At 35.9% G+C, this 22,183-nt stretch overlaps 1 protein-coding gene across 3 annotated transcripts in view; it reads left to right on the top strand.

Annotated features, from left to right (window-relative positions):
- RIMKLB (ribosomal modification protein rimK like family member B) overlaps positions 1 to 21,163 on the top strand; it is a 74,798-nt gene extending 53,635 nt beyond the window's left edge. The window contains exons 5-9 of one of the 3 annotated variants that reach the window (XR_003375246.2): positions 3,350 to 3,436; positions 8,544 to 8,747; positions 14,643 to 14,788; positions 20,568 to 20,755; positions 21,098 to 21,163. Coding sequence is in view for 2 of the 3 variants with exons in the window: in XM_026713375.2 (XP_026569160.1) it covers positions 3,350 to 3,436; positions 8,544 to 8,747; positions 14,643 to 15,106 (755 nt within the window). In the remaining variant the exon portion in view is untranslated. Of the gene's footprint in view, positions 1 to 3,349; positions 3,437 to 8,543; positions 8,748 to 14,642; positions 18,561 to 20,567 lie in introns of those variants that run through there. The other 2 variants (XM_087926055.1, XM_026713375.2) reach the window with 2 other exon arrangements.
- The last annotated feature ends 1,020 nt before the right edge of the window (positions 21,164 to 22,183 follow it).

Here is a 22,183-nt window from a genome sequence, read left to right as displayed (position 1 = left end):
CAATCATTTTCTCTCAGTAAAAGTTCCTTTTGATAACTAATTGTTTCAAGAGTCCTAAAGGAACAGCTGAGGAAGGTCATTACAGTTGTTGTTCCATTGCTGAAGATTTTAAAGAAAAGATTGGATATCCATTTAGGTCTCCTGCTTTGGGCAGGACAAGTCCTCCAAAGTTCCTTCCAGTAGTATGATTCTGTGATTCTATTTGGTTTAATTTGTTCTGGCTATATTGGAGATCTATTTTTAGTTTGTGAATGACAGAGGCCCACCTGTTTTCCTTTTCCCTGTAGTGTATGGATTGCATCCCTCCTACCAGATGTCCTCCTAACAGTTCCTATTTTAGTGTTTAGCACTGCTACCAGGTTATTTTGTGTGTTCTGTTGTTTCCCATTTTCCTGACACATTTCATAATATTAGATACAACAACCAGAAAGCTAGATTCCTTCCCTCTGACTTCCCACCCATACATGCAGAATGCAGTAAAAGTGGCCTTCATTTAAAAGATATATAAAGATATCCCAAACCCACGAAAATGAATTGCACAGCTTGAGAAAGAATTGATTAAATCAAAACAAAAATTCCAAAAGTATTGGAAAACTAACACTTTCTGTGGTGGGAAATACTAAATTGATTATGGCTTGCTGATGTTAGTTGTGTATACTCCGTGCATGATCTTTTCTCCTGTTGATTATTGAACTTTTTGAACGTATAGGGTTAGGGTTAGGTACAAAAAACTGCAATGTCTTATTTATAAAGGAGAATATTTGTAGCTCAGGGTTGAAATGAGGGTGCTGTCTGGATTTGCTAGTTTATATTTCATTACCCTAACTAGCTAGCACTGATGATGACCTAGTTAGGGTAATGAAACGTCTACAAGAAAACAAGCAAGCTCAGGGAGACCAAGGACCCCACAGTAGCTTATCTTTCAGGCAATTATGCAATAGCTTGCTGAGTTGAGAACAGAAGAACTTTTTCTTCTTCCTGGGGCTTGTACTCTGTCAAAGCATCATGCATGTGACCTCAGAGTCACATACATGTTTAACTCAGCTGAGTCAGAGATAAGGCCCATAAAACTTTATTGGCCATACATTGATGTTGGTAAGTCATGCAAAAGAGGATAGGTAAATCACCCAGGAATTCTTCGAGTGAGATAAATGGAGTCACTTCCAAATTGAGTCTCCCTCAGCAGTTTTACTCATTAAGCAAGTGACTGATTCAGGATATGACCCAGGTAAATTGATGTTTGTGATACAGATGCTCTTGAGACCAGTGAACAGGCTACTATTAGTCCCCTCTATTACAAGGGCAGAAAAATCTAGCAAGGGGAGATTGTTTTAAAAGAAAACAAGGTATTCCAGTAAATAAGCCTCCAGGTAAGAGTAATGTTATCTGCCTTGGAGAGAACATTTTGTTCCTGATGATGGTTGGTGAAGAAGAGATGTACTGCTAGGCAATTTTAGTTGTTCATACTGGAGAAGTGCCATTTCTTCACCTTTCTCTGGCTCAGTCAAAGAGCACACAACATTGCACAAGAGAATTTAAATAGTAAAACCCAGTTTGCAAGAGACACACACCAATCCCAGTAACCAAAATAGAACAATTGAAACACTTTTTCTGCCTGGAATAACTGAATTTCAGATGATAAACAGACAAAACATCCAAAATACAAGTTGGCTTGCATCCATACTTTTTACAGATTTGTCCGTTCAGTCTTAATTCTTTTTTTTGTGGGTATGAATTGGCCACAGTGAATCAGTGATTTTTCCATACAGTTATGCAGTTAATCCAGTTAATGTGGGTTGTGATTGGTAGGTTGCTTGAAAGCTTCATGGATGCAGTGGTCAAATTGTAAATTTGGGCAGAATGGAATTACACTGATTCTGAAGATAGTGCTGACCTTAAGCATTTCCATGCAATATTCAAACCAAAGCCTTTAAAGTCTGAAACTGCTTGAAGCCTAAATATTTTAAACAATGTCTACATATGTCAGCCTCTTTGTGACTTGAGATTTGTCCAAATTGGCTAGAGTTTCTTATAGATCATCAACAATAATAATCTTTAGTTTATGATGCCCTCACAATGGCATATTTCCCATAAACTATCTTCATAATTATTTTAATGCTAGCTGAATATCTTGTTTGCCCAAGATTACTGATTTTAATATGTGGATTTTGTATTGTCCTTTCTTGGTGTTAAAAAGATTATCTACAAAAATGAAGGGTGGGTTTTAACATGTCCCAATAAATAAATAGTATAGCACTTGCACTGTGTATTTACTCAGCTTTCTATGAGATCTTTGAAGTATTGCTTTTCCTGTTTTAGAAAGATTATAGTTAGTTAACTAAGTTTATTGTAGTCATTAACCAGCACAAAAGAACTGGTATTATTTAAAACTAAATTGACAATCTCATGATAGTTAAGAAAAGTACATATAGATTTTTTTAAAAATGACTAAAAACAATATTAAATCAAAATATGCTAAAAGTTCAGCTCAGGCTACACATAGATACAAGAAATTAAAATTAGCAATCTGTATAATATAAATTGGGAATAGCAATATAAAATACATATATTATACCCACATACATATATATTTGTAAATAAAACAGTAAAATTGTCCAAAAGTTTAAAAATTATAAACTTCTCATCCCAATCCTTACAATCTTGTCAAATTTGAGAAAAATGTAGTACAATAACTGATATAGTTTATTCACTAAAAAGAAAAGTTATAGATAGCATGCCATTGTTAACTGATAAGACAATGCAAGTATCACTGGGCCTTAAGCAAATTGCTGTACTGTATAAGCCTATGGCTATAAATCAAACCTTTTAGCATAATGCCATGCCTATGCAGAAAAGATCTAACTATCCTGAACTTGTTTTAGTTCTGTTGTTAGGTAGAGCTAAATTGCAAGAGGAAAAGCTATAACTTGCACCAATATAATGTAAGATAATTTTATATTTATAGGAAATTATTTTTATCCAGGACCCAATTAGAAGTATGCCATAACTCTGATATGTATAGATTTCAAACTCTCTTTACCCTTGATATAAGCTTTTGAAAGTATTAGAAATTAACCTGAGAATACTCAAGAGAAATATACTTTTTTCTGTCTAGAACGTGGGTATCAAACTTGCCGCGTCATGTTGCCATCACGTGATGTATCATGATGTTTTTTCCCTTCGCGGAGCTGGGGTGGGCATGGTCTGCACGTGATGCATCTGGCCCATGGACCAGCAGTTTGATACCCCAGGTCTAGAATAACAATTTTACATTGTAACCACAAGGAAACATCCAAAACTCTCACATTTTGTGCATCCCTTTTTACAGCTTTGGCTATTTTTTTTCTAGGGGGTCATGAAAACTTTGCCAAAATGATTGATGAAGCAGAAGTGTTAGAGTTCCCCATGGTCGTGAAAAACACACGAGGTCATAGAGGTGGGTGTAAGAGTCTGTATATAATTATCATAGTGTTAAATGAGAGTTGTTTTGTCGATATTAACAACCTGCTTTCAGAATACATTGAATATATCTACATTTCCTAACTTATTTGTATTCATTTATTAACATTAGATACATTTTTATCTAATTATAGAAGTCATATAGCTATACTACTATATTGCATCTTTAATTATTGTAATAATAAAGATTTACAATTTTTTTCTTTCAACTACCACAAAAGCATAATTAATTGATAAACTTGGCCCAACAGTTCAATTTAAATATAAGTTTTTTATTTAAATTGTCAAGTTTGAGCAACTTTCGATTGTGCCTCTTCGATTCTGCATATAAATTAGTGACGCATTCTTCATGAAAATGCCCATGAGTTGAACATAACTTTTGGTAACTTCATGGATGTATTCATATAGGGTTTTTTGTGGAAAAGTATAGAGATGGTTTATAATTGCCTTCTATTTTTCAACTCGCTCTCTTCTAATGTATTAGTAATATATTTTTAAATGTCATTTTATAAAATTAGTTGGAAAAGATGGCTCTTCTCCAAAATAAAACAACTTATTTACTTATCAAACAAGCTATATTAGGTTATGATATAAACTAAAACTTTAGAAAATACAAAAATAACACATTAAAATCTAAAAAGTCTAAAAAGAAAAAGCAATAAATGAGCATTAAAATATAAACTGAATGTATTACAAAACACCATAATTATCATCTAGATGTTCATTAAAACTGATTTGTAGCACAGGTCATCTTCTGGTGTATTTTAAGTGCTGCGGTGAAAAAATGTGCAAAAACTTGCAATATTATATGTTCAGATATCAGAGATGATATCTGAAAGCAGCAAGGAAGTATAAAATAGTCTTGTGTGCACTTGGGTATTCATACATTAATTCTGAGTTGAGACTAGTTCAAATGTGTAATGCAGGATTTGTAGAAGTACGTGTTCCATTGTTTCTATTTGTCTAGAGTCACAAGAGCATTGTCTCTCTGGGTAAAGGGTTTTCCTGTATCAGCCTTCAAGATAGCTGAGGGGAGGTATGACATTGTGTCAAAGTAAAGGCCCTTCAATGATCAGGTATATCAAGATTTGTTAAGTATGCTCTAAGGGAAGCAGAGAACCTGTTGGGTTCTGGCAAAAAAAGTTGATAACCTTGGCTAGGTCAAGTTGGTGTTCTGTGTCTGTTACACAGTTGAATGAGAACTTCAGCCTGATCATATCCCACGCTGGAGAAGATCCCAGGGATGAGATTTTAGTTGTCACTGAATTTTAGATTTTAATTCCATGTAGCCTGAAAATCATTCATGTCGTTGGTGAGGCAAAGCCAAAAAGGAAAAAGAATAATCTAAGCAGTAATTGATTATGGTTGTCTACATTCTAGCCTCCACTTTCACGGGGCCTGTCTCTAGACTCAAGGTGATATTAGAGAGACATTTTGGGACTTGAAAGGCCAATCTTAGGAATCTGTTCTGAACAAGTTCTAGTGGTGCAAAGTTGGAAAAGGGCCTTGCCTGGCACTATAGAAGAGTTGTGTTATTGGGTTCAGATATTTTGAATGCTGCAGCACTGTAGTGGAATCCCCTGTCATATTTCTTTTAGTAGAATAAGTTTCTGCTGATAACAACTGGGCACAATTCTACCTCAGTTCTGCATTATCATCATCAAACAATAACATCTTCCAATCCCAGATCCTTGGAAAGGACTAGTTAGGTGGATAAAAATGTCAAATCCAATCTGAACATCTGGCTGACTATTCAACCAACCATAGTAAATAGCTACTGTGAATGTCTCCAATGACATGGTAATATCATACAATAAAACCTTTCTTTTTAAATTTTGATTGTCATGAGGATTTAAAGTCCATCCTACCTTAATTAAACTTTATTGAGAATTAATGATTTGTATCTGTTTAGATAAATGCAGCAAAATATTGTAATGCCTATATTCTTTGTAGGAAAATAATTATTTAATATACAGTACTTCCACTTTCTCTGAGAGTTTTTGGAAAAAATTATACTACTGGTGGCCTGGCTTGGGGGGTGGGGGCGAGAGGACAACTGAACCATGCAAGTCGCAGGCTGGCGCGCACACGCATGCATGCGCAACTTAACTTAGCAAGCCAGGGCTAGTGCATGCACATGTGCACATGCATGTAGGCCAGCCCACTGCTTGAGTGAGTTGAGCTGTGCATGTGTGCACACTGGCCTGCTGCGCACACAAGTTAAGCTCTGCCTACAGGCATGCATGCTGGCCCACTGCTTGCTCGGCTCAGTTTTGAATAGCCTATGGCCCAGTAGTGGGCTGTGACCCAGGGGTTGGGGACTCCTGCCTTACCGTCTCAGTGGTATTTTTTGTCTCCATACAGTTTGTTGATACAGTTTATTCAATCCAATCTTACAAAATTACAATTACTTCAAGTTGATTTGAAATTATATCTGATCCCTCCCCCCCCAAACAAATGAGAAGGTTCTTTTTAAATCCACAAAAAATAGAATAGTTGAAGAGAATAGCATAAGTAAAGTGAGAACTCTTGGAAGAGCAATGTAAGATGATTATATTGCAGGTATTGCAGAAGTCTACAGAAGGAGGCTTCAATTTAACTGCTGTTCTTCAAGTGCCTGATGTTCTTCAGTACAGTTTCAGATATAATGTTGCTTTTGAGGATGACTTCAAAATGAAATTACTGCATTTGGGGAACCATTCTTTTTCATAAAAAAATAGGTAATATGAACATTTTGAAATTTAAGTTATAAATAATGCAATAGTAGCTAAATAAAAAACTAATATACAATTCTAAAATAATTGTATCACTCATGTAGACCTATTGTATGATTTTGTTCTCCTTTCATGTCACTGAGTTGTATAAATAAGGTGGACTGCTCTGTCTCACCAAAAATCGACCCTAGCAGAAGCAAGAACACCATTGACCCATGAAGCATCATGAATGAGTCAGAATTAATGTTTAGCTGTTACTTTAGGACTTTAGTGTATTTCAGCTTCACTCAAGTCTGTTAAAAGCACCTTTTGAAAAGGAAAATTCAGGCACTAAAAGGAAAAAAAAGTATTATTGTATTACCCTCAAATCTTCCCAGCTAAGTGGAATCTAGAATTATAGAAAACCTATAGATTTCCCTGCAGTACTTCTGCATGGGGAGACAAAATTTTGCAGAGAACAAGAAAAGAACACTCTAAATCCAGCAGTAATGAAATAAATTGTTACATTAGCTGCAGCAGTAGATCCAACCTATAGCAGTAATTGATGATGTCTCTGGAATATGGTCATCCATAGCGAAACATAAAAATGTAACCAGTGCCCTGCCAGATCTAATCCAGCAGTTATCTCATGGCACCCAACCAATTGTACAAGAAAGCCTAATAGTCTCCCAGGAGCTAGCCTTCAAAAGACTGATAGCCATATTTGGCTAGGTTTTGCCTCTGTTTACATTTCCCAGTAAGCAGTCGAGGGGGTAGATAATTTAAAAGCAATTTATTAGGATACCCAATAAAGTGTGGTCTCCCTATAAAAAGGGAGAACCTCAAGACCCATCTTGCATTCTTTTTTATAGTTAACAAAGAAGGTGCAAGAGGAAAGTTGATTGGACAGGATAAATGTAACCTCCCCTTTGCATAGGAAATCAGTTATATGTAGTCAAACCTGTTACATACTGTATTTGCATCCCATAGTATCACACATATTCATTAAAATGAGGTCTGTCGCAAGGGGCATAGATTTTAAGGAAAAAGATTGTTTGGAATTCTTTCAGTATTCAATTTCACTAAGTAATCTCTGATTCTAGTATTTTGGGGAGGGGGAAATAGCTTCTCCTTCTTCACCATGTGTAATTTTTACACCTCAGTGCTATCCCTTCTCGTTCATTACTTTAGCCACAAAAAAAAAATCCATGGGTTGCAATCCTTCCTTGTAGGGAAGCTTTTCCAACTCCTTGATCATTTTAGTTGCCATTTTCTGAACCTTCTCCAGCTGCACTATATCATTTTTATAAGTCTAGCAACCAGAACTGCACACAATATTCCGGATGTGGTTGCACCATTGATTTATACAAGGACATTATGAATTGGCATTAGTTCATTCATGTTACTCTGAATTACTTTTTAAAACTCCTTTATTAGAGAACAAAAGCAGAAATAACCTACTTTTGTATATAATGTGTATTTGTTACTATTTTGCTTAGAGCTTCATCCAAGTATTAGAACCTAGGCTTATTTGTAGATTTCAGTTTTGTTTTGTATTCTCTCATTGCTAGTAATTATTTAGTTTAGTTGTTTATGTTAGAATATGCTTTGTAATCTGTGATAGGCTTATCACCCAAGACAAGAAGATTTAGTATATCAGATTCCTTAATGAAGAAATTTTAAATCGAATCAACATCTTTCATATTAGTTGCTGAAAAAATGATTATTTATAAAATCCTCCTTAAGATAGCATGAAATATGTTTTATTTATTAGTGATATTATCCTAAATATGGTTGTATTCAACTAAGGGATATTTATCAATAAATTTAACATTTGAATCAATGTACTTAGTGTGAATTTTGTTTTGGCAAGAATTTTAAATAAGTTTTACATTCCATTGGTATACTAATTATTTTAATTGGCAACTGCAATTTAATTGGGATTGGTTTGCTTTGATTCATCAATTAATCATGAACAGCACCTTGGAATCTCTGCCATCTTTAGACTGTGATTGGTGCAGCCCTCTGTTTTATGTGTCTAGAGAATCCCAAACCTGTTGCAAAACACTCTTGCAACCTAGTTCTACTAGAATAGCACGGAATGGTACAGGCCAAGATTGAAGGATACTGAGGGAGTGAGAACTGGAATAAGCCCTGGAAATTGTGAGTGTACTTCAAGGTAATATTTTCCAAATTTTGCTGTTTTAGTAGCACTAAATTTATAAGTTCTTTGCCATTTTTATTTATATTCATACACCGCTGTTACCAGGATAATGTTTTCAGTACAGAAGTTGAGAATGTACAGAATGTGTAAAATACAGGCAGGAAAATCATTGACTAGTTTTCATCTTTTGTGTGTGTGTGTGTTTTTGTTTTTGTTTTTTGATCCAGGAAAAGCTGTGTTTCTAGCCAGAGACAAACACCATCTGGCAGACCTGAGCCATCTAATTCGTCATGAAGCCCCTTATCTATTCCAAAAATATGTCCAGGAGTCTCATGGCAAAGATGTGCGTGTCATCGTGGTGGGAGGCCGTGTCGTGGGCACTATGCTGCGTTGCTCAACAGATGGTAGAATGCAAAGCAATTGCTCACTTGGTAAGAATAAAAATGTCTTTGAATTTACTATATATGTTGAATTTTTAAATTCTAATGTAAGACATACATTTTTCATAAACATCTAAAATGTAAAGATAATTTTGAAATAAAAAATACAGTAAACTTTGATTTAATGAGCTAAAAGGGAAATCACTATCTAACCCTAAACTTGCATATACATTAAAGAGCAAATTGGATTTTTCAAGTTCTAAAATATGCTTCTACGTAGAAAAACTAATAACATCAAACACCTTTTGATGAGAACCATTGGTTATTATATGAACTGACTCACCAAATATCACATTTGTGTTTGTTATTTGGGGCAAAGGCCCGAAAGTTGATCAAAACTCAGATCTAGCAACCATTTATCCATTAAATTTAAAGTCCACTAAATTAAATAATTTGTATTTGTATAGATTGCCTTTACATTTACATTATTTCTCAGTTTCCTTTTGGATCATTCTCCCCATCATTTACTACAGTTAAGAAGTAGCAAGAGTAGATAGGCCATTTTATGTGCCGAACCAACATCATGCAATTTCACACAGTGTAATCACCAGAACATTTTTTAATATCAACATCCCAAAATATTAAATTAATGCTATCTCAGGCTCTTACAAAAATTTTAATTTTCTGGGCTTCCAGCTGACATTGTGGCAGAATTGGTCACGGAGAGTGGATCTCTGTTGCTCCTGTACTGAGTTCTCCCCATTGGTGGGCTCCAAAAGGAGCCAATGCCATCCTGTAGGGGCAGCGAAGCAAAGAGGAATGCCCTGTGAGATCACCGAGAGCTGCATCTCTCCTGCCTGGGCTGAAGCTTTCTTTTCCCTCAGCCACACTGAGGAGAAGAGGCAGCCTAAAGATGGCTGCCATGAGGCTGGGACAGCTGAGGAACAGCTAAGGAGCGGAGTTAGTGAACAGTGTCTGGAATGGGATGAGAGGATTCCTTTTTATTCAAAACCTAACCCCAAAAGGAAAAATCCAGGAGAATTATTTGCTCAGTACTACTTGTTAAAGCAGAGAGTGAACATTTCGAAAAACATACTAGATTGGAAAGACAAGATCAAGGGAAGAAAACAAAAAACTTTTAAAAATACAGAAAATTGGATTTTTAAATTGGGAAGGATTTTAAATTGGTTGGATTTTTAAATTTTATAATGCTGGAAAGGGAAACGGGTTGGTTTCATTATAACATTGAAATTTAAGCTGAGAGCGCCACTTGCTGATGAAAGGAAATATAACACATATTTACAAGCCTGGCAAGATTTCTGATATAGAATAAACAATACTGATCTGGAGGACAGTGAAGATATTTACTGAGTTTTCTGCATCTACCCTATGACTACCAGAGATTTAAATGTGACAACAAGGAAGATGTCTATTTAAAGTGATGCCTGAATGTCATGATACATGATTAAATTTATAAAGGGGATTTAAAGAGATTTTGAACAACTTCCTGGACTACTTAAATGGAACTGAAGGATTAACTGTGGGAGATAAGGAATTATGATCAGTGTATTTTTTAAAGAGCAATTTTAGGCTTGAATATATGGTTCCTGGACTACTGGATAAGACCTTATCAGGCTACAGAACTTTTCCTATTCAACCAACAAGAATGAACTTCTGAAAACCAAACATATCAAAAGGAATCCTTTATTGAGAAGAGACAATTCATGTAGGGATTAAAAGCAGCATCTAACGTGCCTCAGGCATGCATGATAGATAGGGAGTTTAAGACCCCTCCCCTTGATGTGTATTTAGTAAAACAAAGAGCCAATATGTTTATTCCCCCCCCACCCTCTTCTGAGAACGATCTTTTTTGAGGTTCCCAGGAGACATCTCCCAGCAGGAATTTTTATGGTCTCTTCATCCTGTGGCTGTCTCTTTCAGAGGTGACAGGTTTCCAGGCATCTGGTTTCCGTCCCTGCATAGTATATCATGGGTTATCCAAATTCAATATAAGATTTAATATACCCACGTTACATCAAAAAGGATTTCTTATACCAACTTTGCCCCCCCCTTCTTCTTCCATGAAGAATGGCAGATACACGGATCTGACAGACCTATTAAAACAAGACGAGATACTCCATCAGGGGGAAATGAGTGGAACTTTGGAAGATGTGGCATTGATGTATCAAAGTATAAAGGAAATTATAATAAGAAATTACAAGGAGATTAAGAAAATAAAGCATGGCATAGAGGGAAAGCTGGAAAATATAATACAAGGGACAATGAGTAAAGATCAAGACACCCAGGTGTTGTGACTCCGGAGTTGGAATCTGTTCCGTTGGCAGATGGGAGCTCAAGCGAAGAGGAAACGGCGGTAAATTATGAGCCGGCTCTGTTGAGCGATTTGGATTGTAGTCAGGATGAGGAAATGGATGTAACTAGGAGAGACGAACCTGATTTAATAGAGCTGTCAGGACTTTCGACCTCCTCTGATTCTTCTCTGGCTGAGCAACAGTCGGGAATAGCTAACCAGGAACACTTGCGAGACTTTTCTAGTGGGGAGGAGTCTTTGGAAAGAACCTGGCTAGATGTGCGTAATAGATGTAAGTTGAGGCGTCAATCACAATTAGGAAGGAGGCGTCGAGCCAGTGACTAATTAAGGAGATTAACACGCCCTCATAGTGGATAAAAGGAAACGGCTTGGCTGGCGAGCTTTGCCAGAAGCAAAGTGATTTATGGGAGTGAACACACGGAGAGAACTCTTTGAGGCTTTGGGATTTATAGCCACGTCAGGTTTGCCGGACAGAGTTTGGATTTATTGCTGAGGACTGGAAACCCTTCCACAGTCCTTTTGGGAAGGTTTGCTTTTTGGTTTGTGAACTGCCTGTTTCGTTTTGCCCTCCTGCAATTAAAGGGGAGACATAACACCCAGGAAAGGGAGGAGCCAACAGAAAGAATGGAGGAAAAAATGGAACAGATGAACCAGCAAACAAAAGAAGATAAGATGGAGACAATAATGAAAATAACAATGACTGATGAAATAAAACAAGAAGACAGATACTTCAAGAGATTTTTTTTTAAACAAGTTTTATTGATTTCACAAACAAACAAACAAAACAAAACATCATTAAACATTAAAAACATAAAACCTCTTTCCATTGTAGATCTTTACAAGGCAGGTAACATATTGCTTTATATCACGTACTTATAATTTATCCCATTTCCATATAAACACGTAAATTCCCTTTACCAAATTCTACATTGTTTCTCTTTAATCATTATTCAATCATATTTCCTTTCTGATTTATCTGCTATTCAGTCATCAAATTTATATTTTCCTCTGGCTTGTTTATAATTATTCTCATCTAGTCTTCCTCCGAGATTTTATTATTTAATTCTTAATTAAACACACACACATAAGACATAGACATAAAAACATAAAACTTTCTTCTAGAAAGTAACTTGGCCCCAGATTACCTCTTTTTGTATGGACTTCAATTGAATTCATGCTCTTCTTATATACCATTACCCATCTTATTTACCATTCTATATCTATTATATAACTCCTCTCGACTTTTGCCTCATCTTAATTCTGTTTTATATATTTAATCTTGCTTTAAAGAAAAATATTTTTATATCTTTTGTCCATTTCTCCATTTACATCTGTCTCATTTCCAATTTAAGAAAGAATAGTTTCCCCTGGAATCACTAATCGGAGTATGATGCCTTTCTATCATTCCCCTAAATTAAAATTTAAAATAACACCTAAATCCCAATCAGATTCTGCTTAGTACATTCTACTATTTCAGAAACCAATACTACAATAATAAATCCATAACAATCAACACATTAATCCATTAAACTCTATATTCAAACTAATATTTTAAACATTCCCTTTAATATTTTATTAAAACTTATTATCATTCATTATTAAACCTTTTAAAGTTATGTCTTGATATTTTAGTCTTTTATTAGGCTAGATGTGCATAATAGATGTAAGTTGAGGCGTCAATCACAATTAGGAAGGAGGCGTCGAGCCAGTGACTAATTAAGGAGATTAACACGCCCTCATAGTGGATAAAAGGAAACGGCTTGGCTGGCGAGCTTTGCCAGAAGCAAAGTGATTTATGGGAGTGAACACACGGAGAGAACTCTTTGAGGCTTTGGGATTTATAGCCACGTCAGGTTTGCCGGACAGAGTTTGGATTTATTGCTGAGGACTGGAAACCCTTCCACAGTCCTTTTGGGAAGGTTTGCTTTTTGGTTTGTGAACTGCCTGTTTCGTTTTGCCCTCCTGCAATTAAAGGGGAGACATAACACCCAGGAAAGGGAGGAGCCAACAGAAAGAATGGAGGAAAAAATGGAACAGATGAACCAGCAAACAAAAGAAGATAAGATGGAGACAACAATGAAAATAACAATGACTGATGAAATAAAACAAGAAGACAGATACTTCAAGAGATTTTAAAAGACACCTGGAGATATTTTCAAAAGGGAGACGGGCATGGGTTGATACTTTGAAAGCTAGACACGGAAGAGGGTAGAGATGGGACAAATATTTGGATTGAATAGTCAGGATGTGGATGCAGACAGAAACAAAGATCTAAGAGAGGAATAAGGGAGGCAAGTCAAAAAACGAGTAAGAATTAAAATACTAATGCAGTGGTTAGAAAGGAAATGTCTTTTAATGTAAGGGTGGCATGATTAAAAACTAGAATAGAGATAGAAATAGGAAAATGGGGAAATAGTGTATACACTTTTATATAATAAAACAAAATTAATAAGATGGGAATATTAGAGATTGAATGGTGTTATGTATGTTTAAATAATATTGGAATAATATATTAAAACATTGAAATAAATAAGGGAATAGCATAACAACATAAATATGTGTATTAATATTAGAACTACATTAGCCTGATGTATGTATGATTAATATAATTGTTTTCGTATTAAAATGAAGGCAAATAAGAATTAAAGTATTAATGTGAGTAAGATGAGGAATAAAAAGGAAATGTTTTTTAAATATAATGGCAGCATGATTAAAAATTAGAATGGAGAAATAAGAGGAGGGATTATTAATATACACATTTTTATATAATGAGATAAAAGCAATTAGAGGGGAAATTAGAAATTGAATAATGGAATTATCATGTATGTTTAAACAATATTGCGATTGGTATTAGAATAATATATTGAAACATTGAATATTTAAATAATGGAAGATTATAATTTAATACAAATATGTGTATTAGCATTAGAATTACATAAGTTTGATGAATGTAACAAATATGATTAATGTTATTATTTTTAATTGCACAAAAAGGTATAATACCCAGGTGCCACACTGTTCACACATTGATGTGTATATGTAAAACAGAATAAAAAACCTGACCAAAAAAATCAACTTTCTCTACCCTGATCATGAGAATTTGTGTAAGCATATTGAAACCTCATGAGACTTCTACTATTATTAATTTTAAAAACTGTTTTTTAAAATTGATTTATGTGGATAGCGCAAGTCTTGTTTCCAAGATTAAGTTTTCATAAGTGTTTTATGTTCCTATTTTATTTCATTCAGTCCTTTATTTCATCTCTCTGAGATGAGAGTGAGGAACAAATGCATGGTCAAACACAGCCTAACTGTAGTTGTGAATTAGTTAAATAAATGGTAATTGAAAATAAAAATAGGTAAAGAAGATATATCAGCCTCTATTGTTCACCCATCAAAGTTTTTCTAGAGCACATTTAGTTTTAACACTAGCAATTAGGTTCCTTTTTTATTTAAAATGGAAAATCCTCACAAAATTTCTTAAAAACTAGGCCTCAATACCATAATAAACATTAAAATCTCACAGCACTCTCTGTGGCTTATGTAGATTTATTGATTGAGAATTTGAGTTGGAATACTATTGTACCCTTATTTAGCTTTCTTTCTGTTATTAGGTGGTATAGGTATGATGTGCTCACTCAGTGAACAAGGGAAACAACTGGCAGTCCAAGTTTCTAACATCTTGGGGATGGATATCTGTGGCATCGACCTCCTAATGAAGGATGATGGCTCGTTCTGCGTCTGTGAGGCCAATGCAAATGTAGGTTTCATTGCCTTTGACAAGGCTTGCAATCTAGATGTAGCTGGTATCATAGCGGACTATGCCGCTTCACTGCTTCCTCCCGGTCGCTTGACACGACGCATGTCCTTGCTCTCTGTGGTATCCACGGCTAGCGAGACTAGTGAGCCAGAGCTGGGACCTCCAGCTAGTGCCACTGTCGACAATATGAGTGCTAGCTCCAGCTCTGTCGACAGTGACCCTGAAACCACAGAGAGAGAGTTGCTCACCAAGCTCCCGGGGGGGATATTCAATATGAACCAGCTAATAGCCAATGAGATTAAGCTCCTAGTGGAATAATATCACATGTAAATAACTATGACCAACTTTCTTGTAATTTTTTTTAAAATGCAACCAACTTGTAGTGCTGTTTATTGGAAGCAGCTTATGGAGGTGAGGTGAGGGTTTTAACTTGGGGCTTAGAATCAAAACATGCATGTTCTGTGAATGCTGCTTTCTTTCCTATTAATCTTACAGAACATATGTTTAGTTGTTATTTTTAACAACTATTTTTCATTTGATAATACTTTGTTTAATACTCTGAAATGGGGGAAAAGAACTGGATAAAAACTGTTTTGATAGGGATGTCATTATGATCTTTGAACTCATGAAAATGTTTCATCTTCATTTATGCTGTTTGTAATTTGAAAACTTAATGCTCCAAAAGCACCTGTGAACTAATACTTTGCCAACCATCCCCTCACCTCATTGGAGCTCATTCCTATTAGTTATTATATGCCTTTTCCTTTATGTCTTATAGGAGTGGAGAGAAATTAGAACGGCCTTTTATTTCATTCAAAGGTTCTAAATTATTACCATTTCTATCTATTATCAATAAGATCTGTAAAATTGTATCCCTGGCAAACAGTCCATAATGGCCTCTGAAATTCCAGCCTTTAAGCAGTTTTACAGGGTGCAATATTGATTACTTCAGCATGAGCTTTTGAAATAAATGTGCAACTTCTGCCATTTCTATATTGACAGATGTCCACATGCTTAGATTTAAAATCAAGTTCACTTTCCTTGGGAGAAAAAAATTACTATGTATCTGGATTTTAAAAATAATTTTAAAACCTAGCTTTTAGGTCAGGATGGGGAGAATGTGTGTAAAATTCAGTTTGGACCGTTGATGGCAGAAGTGGCATGTTTTCTTTTGCACAAGAACTGAGATAAACAGCACTGTTAACTTTTGGTGTACAAAATAATATTTAATCCAATGTGAAAAAGAATAACACTAGTTTAAAACAAATGTTCATTGACTTGTATTTGTTAGTGTTTTAGTCCTTTTTGCAAGATATATGCTGTGTTAAATGTTTCATTTTTAATACATGCTCGTCCAACACTTCCTTCTCCATGCCTACATCTTTAACAGGGGTCCAGTTTGAAAAATACCTGTAACTACTCAACATCACCACTAATAGTAACAAACTTATACAAAAATATCTGATGCCTAGAAAATATGGGAGGGGTGTGGAGGAGGGTTGAAATGGTTGCAAATTTCAAAATTAATTTTGTAAATTTAATGTGTCACTATTATTGATAGAAGGCATTAAAATATAAAGTGGCCTGATTTACAAAGGATAAATCCTGAAAGAAACAAGCAGGTGTTGGTTTTGGGAAACACTTTGTCAGTAAGGCCCAGCCAGAATGGGAATATGATTTAAGGCCGCCAGTGTGTGGATCTCAGGCCCCTTTGTATGTGTCTGTATTTTGCTTTGGTTTTGTCATTAATTTTTGTCTGTCCAGTTCGTCAAACTTTTTTTCAGAAAGCCTGATGATCTCCTCTCCCAGTCCATCCCTGATACTTCTGGCTGTGCATTTTCTTATTAAATTTGATAAAAGAACCAAAACAACAGCTTTGGGTCTGTTTTAATGGCCTCATCTTCCTCCTCCTCACCCATTTCTCACTCATTTATGGGTATATACCATATTGAAATTATAGGAAAATGTTAATAAAATCCTGTTACTTTAAAAACAGCCATCCACAACATGACACAGTAGAATATTTGTAACAGCAGGTTGGCTTATGAAAGGGTTTTGGAGGGTGGGCAGCTTCTGGGTTCAGGGTTGTTTTGTCTCAGTGCTTCAGAACAGCAATTTACCCTCCAGGGCTCTGAGCTTCATTCCACTGGCCAACTTTACCACTCAGCTGTTTTAACTTTCACTTCAGTATTAAACACCACTTGTGAACACTTTACAGAGACACTAGGAATAAATAGAAAAGTATTTGGCTGCTTTCATGAAGGTTGATCATGCCTATTTGTACAGGTTTTTAAAATGCAATAATGACATTTTTGTAGAATTAAATGTTATTATTAAAAGCAAAATAGAAGGATGATTGATGGCATTAGCTGATGAAGCAGAAACAAAATTTTAGAGTGTGTAGATTGAAGAAAACAGAAAGGTTTCTATTTAAAAAAAACTCAGAAAAAGAAAAACCCAAAGTAGTTTTCTTTCCTTCTGCTTTATGGCCCTTCATCCCTTTGTTAACTAGATGTGTGCCTTCTAAAATAAATGTTTTTTTAAAAGATTGCACATATTTCAGAAACGAACAAAGAATTAATCTTTCTTAAGTAGAAGAAAAGTATTGCAACATTTAAAGGAAACAAATTTGATGCCAGAAGAAGCTTGACAACTCTTTGATCCTGGTACTTCTGATTTGGACTACTTGAGTTTCTCCACTGTTTGAGAAAAACAGTTTGTGACAAATGTTTTTCATACGAATTTTTTTCAAAATGTATAGATCCAATTTACACCACTATAAATGCAATGGAATGACACATACACTTTGTTCTTATCATACACAATGAACACATAAAGGGATTTTATACTTTGGTTTTATGTGTTTGCCATGTGATGACCATGTGTGTGTTGTGGTTGTATTGGAAAGATGGAAAAGAGACTGAATAACATTTGGGCAAAGAAAAGTCTCACACATTGTTGAAATAGAAGCTGGCACTGTTTGTTAAAATCACATAGGAAATTCTGTGCTTGAAAAAATGGGGTAGTATGTTCCCTCCTTATTTTATCATTTTAAAAAAAACATTGTAAAAAAGTTTTAAAAACATTACTATTGGTAAAGAAAATGAATTTAGTTTCTAATAACTAGGGTTTAAGTTTTGTAGAAACTAGTGCTACACATCACACTTCACTGGAAAATATTGTCAAGTACATTTAAAGTACCAACATTACTTATCACAATTTGAAATGGACAACTATTAAAACAGAATTGAACAATTGGGAAAATAGGAGCTGTAGTGAATGTCAGCAGTCAGTGATTACATATAGCATTCAAATGGAACTACGTTTGGGCGTTGGATGATAATGATGGAGTTTGATTAGTGTGTTTTATTTGTGCTTTTATTTTACAGATGCTATGTTTATACTTTTTCTACTGTATAGAATTACAGGTTGTATTTGTATCTTCTCAGATTTTATATTGTTGATAAAACTTCTCATTCTGGAACACTTTGGTAGAGCATTAATAACAGATGTTGGGAGGACAGCATATTTGTGGACTATTTTTGTTGTGTTCCACCAAACTTTTAACCTGTCGGATCAAACTACAGTGACTTTGTTCAGCAATTTACTATAGAAGATATGCCAAGAAGAATGTTTCGAGCCTGTGAAATTTGGAGAAAAAAATAAAAGACAGTTTTAGAAGTGCTGCATTGGACATGTACCAGACTTGATGAATACTGTTTTAAACTTCATATCCTCCCATTTAATAAAAGCAGAGCTCAAGATGGTTAAATGATTAAGGGTTTAAACTATGTAAGATATATCAACATGTACAATTCTTTCTCATGGCTCACTCTTTTTGAGAAGGTTTATGAGCTATTTGGCTGGTGTGAGACTCACGACCAACTCCTGTTCTCTCTATGGAATTGTAGGTGCTCAGACAGGTAACCTCTGCTGCTACTGTCTCTTTCATTTTTAATTTTTCACTATTCTAGGAATTTGTAAAGTACTATAAAATTTATGACAAAAGGTTATCTTTTTGCTTTCTTTTGCTTTTCTTTTTTTTAATATACACTGCTCAAAAAAATAAAGGGAACACAAAAATAAGACATCCTAGATCTGAATGAATGAAATATTCTCATTAAATACTTCGTTCATTACATAGTTGAATGTGCTGACAACAAAATCACACAAAAATTATCAATGGAAATCAAATTTAGCAACCCATGGAGGTCTGGATTTGGAGTTACACTCAAAATTAAAGTGGAAAAAAACACTACAGGCTGATCCAACTTTGATGTAATGTCCTTAAAGCAAGTCAAAATGAGGCTCAGTAGTGTGTGTGGCCTCCACGTGCCTGTATGTGGTGCAACATGGCATTGGTGGATGGAGCGAGACATGATGTCCCAGATGTGCTCAATTGGATTCAGGCCTGGGGAACAGGCGGGTCAGTCCATAGCATCAATGCCTTCGTCTTGCAAGAACTGGTGACACACTCCAGCCACATGATGTCTAGCATTGTCTTGCATTAGGAGGAACCCAGGGCCAACTGCACCAGCATGTGGTCTCACAAGGGGTCTGAGGATCTCATCTCGGTACCTAATGGCAGTCAAGCTACCTCTGGCAAGCACATGGAGGGCTGTGCACCCCCCTAAAGAAATGCCACCCCACATCATTACTGACCCACTGCCAAACCGGTCGTGCTGGAGGATGTTGCAGGCAGCAGAACGTTCTCCACAGCGTCTCCAGACCCTGTCACATCTGTCACATGTGCTCAGTGTGAACCTGCTTTCATCTGTGAGGAGCACAGGGCACCAGTGGCAAATTTGCCAAACTTGGTGTTCTGTGGCAAATGCCAAACGTCCTGCACGGTGTTGGGCTGTAAGCACAACCCCCACCTGTGGATGTCAGGCCCTCATACCACCCTCATGGAGTCTGTTTCTGACCGTTTGAGCAGCCACATGCACATTTGTGGCCCCCTGGAGGTCATTTTTTAGAGCTCTGGCCGTGCTCCTCCTGTGCCTCCTTGCACAAAGGCAGAGGTAGCAGTCCTGATACTAGGTTGTTGCCTTCCTACCGCCTCCTCCATGTCTCCTGATGTACTGGCCTGTCTCCTGGTAGTGCCTCCATGCTCTGGACACTACGCTGACAGACACAGCAAACCTTGCCACAGCTCACATTGATGTGCCATCCTGGATGAGCTGCACTATCTGAGCCAGTTGTGTGGGTTGTAGACTCTGTCTCATGCTACCACTAAAGTGAAAGCACCGCCAGCATTCAAAAGTGACCAAACCATCAGCCAGAAAGCATAGGAATTGATAAGTGGTCTGTGGTCACCACCTGCAGAACCACTCCTTTATTGGAGATGTCTTGCTAACTGTCTATGCTTTCCACCTGTTGCCTATTCCATTTGCACAACAGCATGTGAAATTGATTGTCAACCAGTGTTGCTACCTAAGTGGACAGTTTGATTTCATAGAAGTGTGATTGATTTGGAGTTACATTGTGTTGTTTAAGTGTTCCCTTTATTTTTTTGAGCAGTGTATAATGATTGTCTTGATATTGGAGGGTGAATTTTGGGATATTCTGATGATGGCTTAGACCATCGTTGGTAATTTCTGTATCCCTCATGTTACAGTTTTCAGTTGAATGACTTTTTTTTTTGTTTAATGCATTGTCAATAATGATGTTTTGGGGGGGGAATTTGCAACACTTAAGGAACCACTATGTAGTGCACACTACTTTTTCTGAATGTTCTAACAATTCACACTTTCTTACTGTTCTTTGCAAAACTTTTCAGGAGCCAAAAAAGTCAAACAATCCAGAGAAAAAGTTCCCTTCTCCCCTTTCTGGTGACAAGAGAGAGAGAGAGAGAGAGAGAGAGCGCTTGTGAAAATCCTTGAGAATGTTCCTCCCTAAACTTCCCCCCCCTGTGGTAAAACAATAAACGCAGCAGCCTGGTGGCATCCAATACCAACCCCTTGGCAGGTAACTTTCAGCTCTTGATCATCCCATATTATCTAACACTGCTTTCCTTTTTTCTTTTCCCCAGTCATAATATAATCATTGCTATAAAATAATGAGTTTTAGGAAGCAAATGGTATTTCTTTTTTTGTTCTTCATTTTTTATATATTTAGCATAATTAGACTTTAAAACTTATTGCGATCCAGGTGTTCAAATAGGATCACAGCAAGAGAAAATTTAAGCAGTGTGCAATGACAGAAAGAAGGGATGGGATGGTATGTAACTTCATAGATTCTGCCATCTTGATCTTCCCATGTACCTACCTCTTTCTGCACCCTTCCCCCAATATACATTCTTGGCTTAAGTTTTACAGGGCTTTGATGCTTTCCAGGGGCACAGTCAGCACAAAACTAATCGGCATCAATTAACAGGTACGAAAAATAGGAGTAAAAAGTTTATATAATTTTCTATTTCTTAAAGCAGGGCTTGGGTGGAGGGCATTGCGTACTTGCGAAAATTCAGATGGGGATTTTATTTCAGGAATTTTCCATACGGGTTGCTCAGTATGCTGCTATTGATTGCTAATGAACAGTTTGAATAACTTTTTAATATTTTACTTTTGGTTTAATATCCAAATAGCTGCATAAACATATGACAGCAGTGACACAACCAGCAGTAGAAATAATGGCTAATATGAAAGAACAAAATATTGCAGATGAACACTCCCCCAAATGATTTTGCATGTGAGCATAACACATGTCATATTACAAGAGAAATGTTTTCTTTGTCAGGTTTAATCTTACAGATATATGCTTTGAAATTTAAAAGTGCCAAGATATTTTGCTAAAATAGATTAACATAGATTATAGAGTATTTTTTTAATGTGGAAGATTTAAGCAGATACTGTTATATTACTATTTCTATAACTTCTATTTTTCACAAGTATTTAATCTCTCCCAGACATAGCTAACTTTTTTTCAAATTTATTTGGGGAAAAAAATGGCTACTCTGCAAAACTCTTATAAAATTGTCTTCCCTATTATTTTTGATACATGGGCATTGCATAAAGGGAAAATACTAGATTAAAATTGGCTCTTAAACACACTTTTTTCCTCTTGCTATTTTTTAGGATTTTTGACACAATGTGATTCCTGCAACTCTTGTGACTTAAGCTAAACAAGAGAAAGGATAGTACTGCAAATTGTTCCTTATAATAGTCAACACCCATGCAAATTAGCAGTTGCTGGAATTGAGTGGAGAAGATGAAAAATGATATTAAAACAATAGGAGCCTGTGTGCTGTTCATCAAAATTAAATGTTCACTTTGCTTGCACTAAAAGGGCAATCCAATAAGACAGACAATTGGCACTGCCCAGAGTTCCAGTTTTCAGGAAATGCTGTTTTACTTTTTAATGTTTTATGTGAATTAAGTTTATGAGAGTTTGTTTAGA

Source organism: Pseudonaja textilis, chromosome 2, assembly GCF_049901715.1.
Source record: "Pseudonaja textilis isolate UNSWEBS1 chromosome 2, rPseTex1.2, whole genome shotgun sequence".
Classification (NCBI taxonomy): Eukaryota; Metazoa; Chordata; class Lepidosauria; order Squamata; family Elapidae; genus Pseudonaja; species Pseudonaja textilis.
The sequence above is the reverse complement of the archived record's forward strand: the minus strand, read 5'-3'. Positions and strand labels throughout refer to the sequence as shown.